At 46.6% G+C, this 12,509-nt stretch overlaps 1 protein-coding gene across 1 annotated transcript in view; it reads right to left on the bottom strand.

Moving 5' to 3' along the window:
- Positions 1 to 12,509, bottom strand: part of MAD1L1 (mitotic arrest deficient 1 like 1) — a gene marked incomplete at both ends in the record, with an annotated part of 349,706 nt that overhangs the window by 136,027 nt on the left and 201,170 nt on the right. The window contains one exon of the mRNA XM_084250129.1: positions 11,956 to 12,012. Within this exon, the coding sequence (XP_084106255.1) occupies positions 11,956 to 12,012 (57 nt within the window). The remainder of the gene's footprint in view (positions 1 to 11,955; positions 12,013 to 12,509) is intronic.

Raw genomic sequence — 12,509 nt, 5'->3', positions numbered from 1 at the left:
TAAAGAATTAATATGATTTTTACTAATCTTTCCCAGAATTTAGAAAGGGGGGAACACATCATAACTTGTTCTATGAGGTTAGCATTACCCTGTTACAAAAGCCAGATAAGACAAAGGTTAAAGGGCCTCCCCGGTGGCGCAGCGGTTGAGCGCTGGGTTGCGAAGCTGCCCGCAGCCTCTGTGGTGCCGGTTCGATCCCCGGCTGCTCCCCGGCCACAGGAGGAGGGTCCCACATGGCGCGCAGACCTCTCCTGCTGCCCGCTACTCCCCTCAGCAGTGTACTTCGGTCTTTCTGCCTGCTCTGCTCCCCGCTCTGGCTCTGGTGAATTCTCTCACCCTCCCGCGCTTCTGACTGTACCCAGTGCATGTATAAACAAAACAAACAAACAAACAAATAAATAAAATAAAACATGCCTCTATTAAAAAAAATTAAAAAAGAAAAGACAAAGGTTAAAAGGTTAAAAACTAAGATCATATACCTTACGAACATAAGATGTAAAAATCCTCAACAAAGACAAGAGCAGAACATTAGAGGGATAACACACCATGGCCAAGGGAGACTGATACAGGAATGCAAAGAGAGTTCAACACAAGAAAATCAATTAATGTAATACAGCAAATTAACAGAACTAAAGGAAAAACTTCACATGATCATCTCAATGGAGGCAGAAAAAGCACTTGGCAAAAATCCAATGTCCTTTCATGATGAAAAATGTTCAATAACTAAAAATAGAATAGAAGGGAACTTTCACAACATAATAAAGGGCTTTCATGACAAACCCATAACTAACATCATACTCAGTGGCAAAGACTGAGGCTTCCCCTCAGGTCAGGAATAAGACAAGGATGCCTTTTCACACTACTGCTATTTAAACAACAGTGCTAGGAAAGTTCTATTCAGGGCAATTAGGTAAGAATAAGAAGTAAAAGACAGCAAGATTGGAAAGGAAAAACTAAAGCTATCTCTGTTTGCATGATCTCAAGAGTAGAAAATCCTAAAGAAGTAAAAAAAGATTAGAGTTAACAAATGAATTCAGCAAAGCTGCAGTATGTAAGATCAACCCACAAAAATGAGTGGCATGACCATGCACTAGAAATGAACAATGAAAAAGAAAATTAAGAAAATTCCATTTATAATAACATCAAAGAGATAAAATATTTATGAATAAGTTTAACCAAGGAGTTAAGCACTCTTCACTGAAAACCATACACAATGGAAAAAAACGAAGACCCAAATAAATGGAAAAAATACTGTGTTCATGGGTTGGAAGACTTGATATTGTGAAGATGGCAATAATCCTCAAAGCAGACTCAGCCCAACAGATTCAATGCAATTCCTGTCAAATCTCAAGTCTTCTTTTTGCAAAATGGAAAAGCTGATCCTAACATTCATATGGAATTGCAAAGGATTTTGAATAGCCAAGATAATATACAAAAGAAGAAAGCTGGGGGAATCACACTTAGTTACCAGTTTCAAAACTTACTACCATGCTATAGCAATCAAAACAATGTAGTACTGGCATACAAAGGTATAGAGGATACAGAGCAGTAGAACAGAAATAGAATCCAGAAATAAACCCTCATATCTGATTACTGACAAAGGATCAAGACCATTCACTGAGGAAAGAAGTCTCTTCAACAAATGGTACCAAGACAACTGGATAGCCCATGCAGAAGAAGGAGGTTGGATACTGTCCTCATAACTTACTCAAAAATTAACTCAAAAGGGACATAAACCTAGATGTAAGAAGCTAAAGCTATAAAACTTTCAGATGGAAACAGCGTAAATCTTCTTGGCCTTGTATTTGGCAAAGTATTCTTCCATACGGCACGAAAAGCACAAATGTCAAAAGAAAAAAAAATAGGTACCACAACAAGATACCATTTCATACCCACTAAGACAATTCTAATTAAAAACAAAACAGAAAATTACAAGTGTTATTGTCATCTTCCTCATTTTCAATATTGGTAATCTGTGAAATCACAGAAGTCTGTGATTTCTGATTAGTATGGCTAGAGGCTGATTAATTTTATTGATCTCAAAGAAATGGAATTTGATCTCATTTTTAGAGCTCAAGTATATAAGTGTGACTGACATGAAACAACTTAATTTCCATTAGAGACAACAAGGATGTACCTTGGAAAGGAGTAAGAAGCAGACCATGATGGTTCTGAGACCCTGGGGTGGGGTGAGGTGCGGTAGCCCAACACAAAAGAAGGAGCTCTCAAAGCAGCTCATGGATAGAGTAGAAATCCAAACTGGAATAAGACACAGAAGATGTGGCTCCCTGGGGAGCTGCCCCAGAACTGAGCAGGCCCCCTTGGCAATAGCACCAGGCTTGGCATGGACCAGTTTTCTGAAACCACCCTGTGTCCCTCTAGGGCCAAGGTCCCTCTCTCTTCTTGAGGAGACCCAACCTGCCACATTTACTCACAGCACCAGAGTTGTGAAACTTTAATGCTAATGGCACTAGAGGCTAACTGACTGGTACAGCATAACCTTTAAATAGAAAGCACGTAGTTCAGTCTAATTTAAGAGGATACATGGTTGATCCCAGGGGCCTCCCCAACTCTACAAAGGAATCGCCCCAGGAGGAATGGGCACCCTGCCATCCCTCCTCATGGTGACTCTAATGAGCTCGAGAGAGAGCGCACACACAACAACCCTGTCATCATTCACCCACTCAACACAGTGTCCAGTCTGCGCCAGGAGCGACAGGGGGAGGCCAGGATCTACATGCAAGGGATTCAGGCCATGACCTTCTCTCCAGACCCAGTCTGGGCAAGCGTCTCAGAGAAGAGACAGCCCTGAGCTCAGAGGTGGGACTCCTCCTCTGTTCATCACTGGACCGATGAGGCAGCCAAGAAATCTCCACAGTGGTGGAGGGGCGATTCCAGTCTGGAAGTGGACAGTACATGCAACAAGCCAAGGGCAACCATCAGTGACTCATCCAGACACTTCCTGCTGCCACAGCTGGTCACTGAGCTGCAACACACCTGCACCTCAGAGAAAAGGAGTCCCACTGGAGTATATGTGCAGCTGAATCTTCATCCTGGAAGACCAGCTTATTATTTCTTATATTGTCACATTTTCCAAGAAAGAGAACTTTAGCAAAACTCTCAGTTTGTTGATCCCAGGGAAGGGGCCATGGGAGAGTTCTGGGGACATTATCCCCAGGGCTGGAGTGATGGAGCCCAATGGCAGGTGACAGGCATCTAGTGAGCAAGACATACCTTAGTACTAAGACAGCGGAGGGCAGGGAGGCCCCAACTGGCAGACTTATGGAACTCCAGTGTTTCAATAAAAAAGAAGTAAAGCTGAAAGTTGTCCAGATCTGAGAGCAACACAGGCAGCTCATGTCCACCTGGGTACCTGGAAGGGCACCAACCCCAGTCACGGTTTCTGTTGCCCTGAACCCGGCTGTGCAGAGTCAAAGCCCATACCCACTCACGCATGAAAGCAGGTGCGCCTGGGTCCGGAGGGGAGCTGTCTGTGTGCATGTTTCCAGCAGGATCTGCAGGTTGAACCAAATCAATGAGGCCACCGCCTCTAGCAGAACATTTGTTAACATGGGGGAGGGGTGTTGGAAATCTTTCGGAAATCCAATGAAAGCTGAAAACGCTTCTCCAAAAACAGAAGCACACAACAGAAATTTCTCTGCAATTCCAAGGGCGTTCTGGATCCCTTCATTTCTCCATGAATGCTGGTTAGAGACTTCTGCTTAAGCAGTAATGACTATATTGAAAGGTCTCACAAGGAAATAGCCCTCCTCTCCACATTACTGGAGAGAGCTGAAGGTCACTGAAGAACTCAGGTGAAATCTGTCAGGCAGGGCTTGATGAACATTCATTTATTTCCATGTTGCAGTCACAGGCACAAGAAGAGTTCCTATACAAAAGGAAGAGGAAGCTCCAGAGAGCCAGCTAAAGTGGTGAGCAGAAGTCAGATCACACCCAGTCAGCTCCACAATAACACACTGGCTGGGTACAGGCCAATATAGGAAGAGGAATGTCCAAGGAGGCCAGTGAAGAGGCTGCAAGTTTACTAAAGCCGTAAGTAGCAAAATCACTTCATGTAGACACAATAAGGAACAGGAAGCTGAGACAGAGCTATGCCAGAGAGGGTGACAGCAGACACAGGAGGAGACTACATGACGTGCAAACTCACAGGTCAGGGGCGAGGGTGAGGATGTCTGTTAACATAGGAAGTAACCCTTTATGGAATTACTCTCAGAGTTTTTAAGGGTAAGTTGACCAATTTCTGTTTTGTGTTTGTTACACACTAACTCTCACTTTCTATCAGATTTGTGAGATTTCACTTTCCAAGTCTAGAGTGGCCCTTTCTCCTTATATCAATCCCTGACCCCAAAAAGTGGGCTCAGGCCCAGCGGTGAATGTGGAGAGAGCAGCTAGATAGAAAAGCAATGTGCGAGTCTCTAGTTAACTGATAAGGGACTGATCACAAAGATATACAAAGAACTCACAGGACTCAACAAAAACAAAATGAACAATCCAGTCAAGAAATGGGCAGAAGAACTTAAAAGACATTTCTCCAAAGAGGAAATGTAAATGGCAAACAGGCATATGAAAAAATGTTCAACATCCCTTATCATCAGAGAAATGCACATCAAAACCACACTGAGATACCACCTTACACCAGTAAGAATGGCACATATCAAAAAAACAAGCAACAACAAATGTTGGCGAGGATGTGGTGAAAAAGGAACTCTCCTACATTGCTGGTGGGAGTGCAAACTGGTCCAACCCCTATGGAAAGCTGTCTGGAGGTTCCTCGGTCTCCTAAAAATGGAGCTACCATATGACCCGGCAATTCCACTACTAGGTATCTACCCAAAGGACACAAAAACAGTGATTCAAAAGACCACCTGCACACCTATGTTTACTGCAGCACTATTTACAATAGGTAACACCTGGAAACAACCCCAATGCCCCAAAACAGATGACTGGATCAAGAAGATGTGGCATATATACACAATGGAATATTATTCAGCAATCAAAAAAGATAAACTCATGCCATTCATAGCAATGTGGATGGATCTAGAGGGAATAATGCTCAGTGAAATAAGGCAGAAGGAAACAGAAAAATATTGGATGGTTTCACTTATAGCGGGAATATAGGGGAACCAAATAAGACATCAGTGTAAAAAAATTAATAACAGTACAAAACACAACAAAGCAAAAATGGACAATTATAAATCAGAGACACACTGCAGGGGAGGAGGAGGGAGAGGGATCAGAGGGAGGGAGGGAGAAGCACAGGGGACTGAGGTGATGGTGCACACGTGCACTGGTGAAGGAAACTCTATGGGGACTACACCTGAGGGGGTGGGGGGAAGCAAATATTGTTTAAAAATGAACAATGTAAAAAATAAAAAAAATTAATATTAAAAAAAGAATGTCCCCATACCAAAAAAAAAAAAAAAAAAAAGCAATGTGCAAGTCACTCAAATTAGAAAACACTCAGGAGTAAACCTAACAAGAAATGTGCAAGATTTGCTAGAAGAAAATGGCCAAACTTAAGCGCAGGATGTAAGAAAAGACAAACTGTAGAGAGCACCCACACTACGAATGGGAGACTCAACACTGCAAAGTCCCCTTTCCACATTGATCTATATATGCCAGGCAATTCCACTAGAATTTCTACATAAAACATGAGAAGCTAATTCCAAAATTTACCCTGGAGAGAGAATAAAAGAATATCTAAGAAGATTCTGAAAAAGGAAGTCATAAAAAGGCCATGCCATATCAGATATCAAACACATTATGAGGCAATGGTAACTTTTACTATGCTGCAGTAGTACAGAAAAAAGACAAACATAAGTGTTCTCGGAAGGGAATCCAAATATCTTCTGCAATCAAGGTGCCAGAAGTTACAGCCTTAGAAATTCTTTTTCTGGACTAAGAAACCACCTACTCAGGCTACTGTTTCTAAAAATGCAGATGGATCCTTACAAGGTACCAAATTAAATCACTAGCATATTATTATTAGATCTTTGCAAAATGGGTAAAACTAAAGAGACTGGGTGTACAGATTGGGAAAGGGGCCAGTCATTAAAATCTCCACCTGAGGCCTAACACGATGAAGGCCACGGTTACCTCAGACACAGAGGCATCTGAAGCTGCCCCGTCCAGTCTGTGACTCCACACTCCCTGGGAAGGAGTCCCATCCTCAGATATGGGCACTTGCTGGTGGAAGCCCAGGGAGACCACCAGCATCCACTGCAGAGAAACAGCAGGCTGGAGGTCCTGTTCCCCCCATGCTCTGCTGACACTGTGGATCTTCTCAAACACATGAGCACATTCTGTCCTGCAAGGCTTCTGAGAAATTAGTGTTTCTCTCCTCAAGGAGGAGGGACTCAAATGTGAGGGCTTTGCCTATCCAGGATGGAAGAGCTGGAACAGAGGCTCAGAGGTGGAGAGGCCAGGGGAGATGAGACCGTTTTTCAGACTCTGGAGACAGTCATGATCAGGACCCCCACACATGGGCTCAGAGCACAGATATGTGAGTCTCTTAGTGCCCAATTTTCTAGGGCAAAGGGCTGGAAACCAGCTCCACAACCCCTAGCCAGTCAGTCCTCTGTCCTGAAGCAATTCTGGGGACTCAATTTGCTCTCTGAGGCAGCAATTCCAGTTGGGCCAATTTCCTGGCCCAATCCACCCCAGGTAAACGTAACAGTAAGTTCCAAATATGCCTCATTAAACCATTCTCCCTACATCCCTAAAAATGGCTTCTTAGCTGTAGCTGAGCTGCCTCCAGGCACTGGTCTTGCGGGGCCAGCACTCCACAGGGGCTCTGGGCAGCCAAGAAAAGGGCAGGAGGACCAAGACTGTCAGGTTCGAGCTCTGACAGTAGCCTCTCCAGGGACTCGCTGACTCTCCTTGCAGCCTGGAGTCCTCATCTGTAAAGAAGTTCACAGGAGAGTTTTAACACAGTAACAGACAGAGAGGAGAGACCCACACATTCCAGCATCCTGGAGACTCAGGAAGAGTTGTGTGGTGGTGACAGCAAAGTGGCTGGAGCTAGAATTCACTGGAATCCCAGCTGTGACTTTGGGTGCACACCTGGTAGGGTGGCAGATGTCTGCATGGCTTAACGAAGAGCACCGCTGGGAGCCAACGGGGTTTGTGCGTGTTGAACAAACTAGCACATCATCATCATCACCTGGGGCACTTGGCAGCCAAGCCAGCCCACAGAGGGCTGTGCGGAAAGTAATGTTCCTGCTTTGTTCATTCATTTCAGTTCAGGGCCAGGAACTGGACACCTCAAGGTGACCAGGATACATGTGTTGATCTAGATGAGCCATCACAGCCATCTAGCCCAGCCAACCAAGCCGTGGACTGTTCTGTATAAAGGTTAGTCTCCTCCCGGGGCTGCCTCTGAGGAAGCAGGCGGACAGGCTGCAGATGCCATGAGACTACTGGGTAGCACTTAAATATGGAAGAGTGGCCAGGGCAGGGAGGTGGGCAGAAAGAGGTCTAAGATGCACATAGGATGGACCACACCAACTCAATAGGCCTCAGAGGAGAAAACCAGCAAGCATGGGAGAGAAAGCTAAAGATACTGCCTCCTCAAGAGGCAAAGACCCCCAAATCCAGTGCAAACCAAGCCCCATAACACCCTGTTGGGCCACATATGCCCCCACAACCCAACCATTCTGCAATAGTTCCAAGGGGCCTCGCCTGGCTGCCCCCTCTGGTGTCAGGGGTAGAGAACAAGGCACTGAGAACCTGCCTGGCACTCTGGGCCCTGTTGGCCTTCTTGGATCATGATGGCTGCTACACTGAGAAACAGAGTCAGACACTGTACTGTGTGGGCTGCGGGACATATAAGTGAACATGGTGACCACTATCTAAAACTGCCACCATCCTCTGAGGAAGCCACTCCTGTGAATGTGAGGGTTACCTCTTTCTAGGAGTCTGACCAACAAACCCACCAAGGTCCAAGTTCTTCAGTGGTTGGGGCCTTCCAGTCCAGTGCCTAATGCTGGCCAGATGGGTCAGAATACACTAAGAGTTGCAGAACTAGACATTCCTTTAATAATTTGCTGGAAAGCAGCTGGCCACACTGGCAGCCTGTGATAAGAACAGAACACAGGCAGGGGACGCAGATGGATGAGGACCACAGTCCTGAACAAGGAGAGCTCATGACTCTGATGAGTTCCTGGCCCTCAACTCTGCACTAGGAATGGCAGAAATTAGCGTAGCCCCTTGCAGAGTTCACAACTGGCTTTCGCCAGTATCTTGGGATCCACTGCCCACTGAGCCACACCAAGGCTGGGGCCTCCAAATGTGAGAGGCCAGAGGAGGGCCAGGGCCTGCACATTCCAAGAGATTGGCCTCCAGAACTCGTCCTTCTGGGGCAGAACAGGGGACCCTGCTGCATAGTTGAAAGGCAGGCGAGTCAATCTCTGAAGCACTGTCACTGGGCGGCACAAAGCACTGCCTTCCACTCTTGGCTGGTTTCACAGCCCTGTGCCACAGATCCCCACAGACCAGGACAGAAGTAGCAGGAACTCTAAAGGGAAGGTGGGACTCAAGGAAGACCATAGTTTAATTACAGAGTCATGAGGGGTGCAATTCATCTTAAATCAGAAAGTAAGATGTCTCCCTCTCTGAAGCACATAAAATATTAGAGGATTTTTACAGTTATAATAATAATTAAAAAAAAAACCTCCTTCCTCCAGTCACTGCTGGCCATATCTAATTAGGGTGAGGTATGTTAATAATAGAACTATGGCCTGGGACATCTTTCCTTGTGATAGTAATTGCAGTTAAAGAAAAAAATAATGAACTGTACTTATGCTTACTAATTAGAATGGCTTTGCTAATTAATAACATAAAGTCAAACTGTCTTTGTCTTGTCATCTGCAATTAGCTAAAGATGTTTAAATTTCTCTCTCTCCTTTCCTAAACAGTGAGCTAACTTTGGGACAGCAAACAGCAGGAGAGGCAGCTGCAGCTGGGAGCGATGGCCCACGGGCTAGACAGGGAGTTGGGCAGAACCAGGATTGGGATACACTCAGGAGCCAGCTGCCCCATGCTTTGCAGAGGGAGAGGGTCCAGTTCAGGTTGGAAGAGAAAGCCACCCAGTGCCCCTAGATTTCTAGGGCTAGAGGGAGCCACCAAAATGGGTAGGAGGACCACAGAGCCAGACCTGCAGCTGTCAGCAGCACTGCCAGCTCTGGTCCCTCTCTTCCCCCTCAGTCCTCCACCAGTGCGGGTTCACAGCAGAGCAGAAACGACATTTCACCAGCAACCCCAGCGAGAAGGTGAGAAGGAGGGAGTCCACTTCCCTCTGGGCCCTCCTGGGCCATGTCTCCTTGGGATGTAGCACCCCCAGAACTCAAGGAGCATTGGGCGGGGGGAAACCGATTCACTGGCTCTTAACAGAGCCTGGGGCACTGCCACTTCTCACTTCCCCTTTACCTGGGAAGGAGAAGAAAGAAGGGAAATATGCTAATAATTAAACAACCAAAGGCAGAAAGTAAAACTTGTGTGAGACAACTGGAACCAGAACCAGAAATCAGAACCAGAAATCACCTGGAACCAGAAAAAGGTCTGAAGAAGCTTCCACAGCACCCTACCCTGTTTGTGTGCAACCGGGCCATCACTACTGTGGTGGCTGCCGAGAGCCACTCCCTCTGCTCCTACCTGTTTCGTGGGGTCAGTTCCACAGGGATAGCGTACACCACACCCAGAGCTCCATGTGCTCAGGAGTGATGGCCCTGCAACCTCAGAATGGCCTGGGGAACAATGAAACAATACCAGGCCTAGTCCCCAGAATCTAACTGAACTGGTATAGAGGAGGGACCAGCATCAATATCCTGAAATTTCTGGTGCTCCACACAGGAGCAGAATGACAAGGGCCAAACAAGAAAGAACAAAGGTCAACCTTCCTACACTCCTCTCTAAGACAGGGGTTGGCCTCTGCAACCTTAATCAGAGAATTCTGGGGTCTCAGTGCTCCCAAAAAGGCCTAGATTAGCAGTCTCTTCTTTCCACAACCCCCAGGGGCAAGGTGGAGGCTTAGTTCCCCTGCTTCCTGGCTCCCAGGGCCAAAGTGCAGAGTGCGGCTTGGGAAGGCTGCAGGCAGTGTGCATCCCACTCACCTCTAGGGTTGTAGGTTAGGCATGCTCAGCACAATCTCATCTCTAATTCTTCCTGTCTGTGTACATTATGGAAATAAGGCCCTTGGGCATGTTTCAATTCAGGCCAATGCGGAGGAAGTGATGCGTGTTGACACACAGAACATCGGGGTACTCCCAGGGTGTCTTCAGATGAATGCACCAGTTTTCTAAGAAAACCCCAGCCCACTTTGGCTCCTCCAAAGTCAACAAGCAGTATGCCCCTTGTTTTAAAGAGTCTGGACAGCTCAGAAGCAAGACACTCTGTGTCAGGAAGCATTGACACTCTGTGGGTCTGGAAATAGCAGGTAAGCTTGACTGCTGCTCCAGACGGTTGCAGACTAAAGTGATGGCTCCTCACTGCCATGGCATATGTGAGTGCCAGACTTCAAAGCTGACAGAGCTCTTCCAGGTGCATGGGCTCCTGGGCATAGGCATACTACATCTGAGTCTCTCCCTGGAGTACTCCAAACTCTCTGGGCAAGGGCAGAAGGCTCTACTGAGTCTCAGGTGCCCGGTAAACAACATAAAGGTGATCCCACTGGGCAGTAATCAATAATCCAGGGAACTTAGCCCCTTGGGAGAGACACCCACTGGTTGCCCCACATTATATGGCTAGTATACCAGGCACAAACATGAAAACAGTTCGTACTGCACTCACCCCTGGCCTGCTCCCCCTTGCCTCTGGCAAAGTAGCCTGGAACTTACAGGCCCTTCTCTAGCCCAATTAACCACCTGTTCTGTACCCACAGCAGGCATCTGGGCACTGCAGACACAAATTACTGACTAGCTGTGCCTTTAGTTCACAACCATGAACCTCAGTTGGGCACTTGGACAGCACCAGATAACCACCAGCCCCCAGAAGATCCACTTCCTACTATTAAAAAACAAGGTCAAAATAGGAGTCATTCACGCTAAGTTTTGTGTCGCCAAACAGAGACTCTAACTTATTTACTTGAAGTTCTCCCAGAAATGTAACCTTAAAGCGTTCAATGAGGAACCACCTGATCAGCAACAGATAACCCCAGGGTCCCCTAAGGAAGTAAACTTGTAAGAACTGATCTGTCTTTCTGTCTAGTATAACTTTCTTGTTCCCACTCCCTTCTGCCTATAAAAATAGTCTTTCATTCTGTGCAAATCCTCACAGCTCTTTCCTATCTGCTAGATTGGATGTTGCCTGATTTGAAGGGATTTTTGCTCAAATGACTCTCTAAACTGTTCATGTGCCTCAGTTTATCTTTAAAGGTTCTCTCCAGGCTGTAGAACAAACCCTATTCTCTCTCCAGCCCCCAGCCTGCCTGTGTAGTCTCACTCTCCAGCCCCCGTCTCTGTCCAGAAGTGCCCCCTCCAGCAACCATCAGATCCTTCCAATACCACCACTGTTCCTGTCTTTACTGGAACATTCCAGAAGCATAAAAACAAGGTATACATCACTATATGCTTATCACTATGAGGATCACTATGAGCAAAGGCCACTTCTCTGGGTGCCAACCTCTAGCAAAGCAGCCTGGAACTTACAGGCCCTAACACTACCATATAAAATACCTCCCTCTCTGGACTCAGCCAGGACTTTGCTCCCTGGAAAACCACACTCACTGGTGTCCTCTGTGGGCTTAGGAGGTCCCTTTCTATTTCCAACTGCATTTCTGACTGGAAGGACCATGACAATCAAGGGACCTGCACGTTCCCAGCTACAGGGTAAGTCCTTGTCCTGGTGGAGACTAGAACTTCTGCCAGCTGCCCAGAGCTAAGGCATCCCAAATGCTGGCTTCCCTTCATCTGTAAAGGCCACAAAGCCACAGGAACTTACCATGTCCGCTCTTTGCTTCTGTCCTCCCAACTCCTCCAAGGCCTGTGACAGTTGAACCTTTAAGACAAGACAGAAAGCTTGTCAGTGGGTCTTCTCCCTTGGGACCTAAAGGACCATGCCTAGCCCTGCCACTCCACTCCCGCTGAGCAGGGGTCCCTGGGATCTGGAAAGCAGGAGCTGGCAGGGTGAGAGCCCCAGCATCTGCCTGTGGGAAAGGAATCCATCTTTCCACAGTCTGGAGGTACTGAGGGGCAGCCAAAAACAACAGAATGCAAAGTCCCACCCCCAAACCCACCTCTTGGAAGCAACTGTGGAGTTAGGTATAAAGACAGAGAATCAGGGTAGGTTTTAGTGCCCCATATGGGTGATGGTGGCAGAGAAGCAACTGCTGTTAATTCATCACACCTGCACTCTCAGTGTGTCTGTGTGTGTCTGTGTGTGTGTGTGTTATACTGCAATGAAAATGTAGGATACACACACACTCTCTAGTATTCTGGAGGGCAAATTAGGGAGAGACATTTCTGCTACATAAAAGGAAGTTCCTAAGATCTAGA

This window comes from Talpa europaea (genome assembly GCF_964194135.1).
Source record: "Talpa europaea genome assembly, chromosome: 12".
Taxonomy (NCBI): Eukaryota; Metazoa; Chordata; class Mammalia; order Eulipotyphla; family Talpidae; genus Talpa; species Talpa europaea.
Note: the sequence above shows the minus strand (reverse complement) of the source record. Positions and strands in the feature narration are given on the sequence as shown.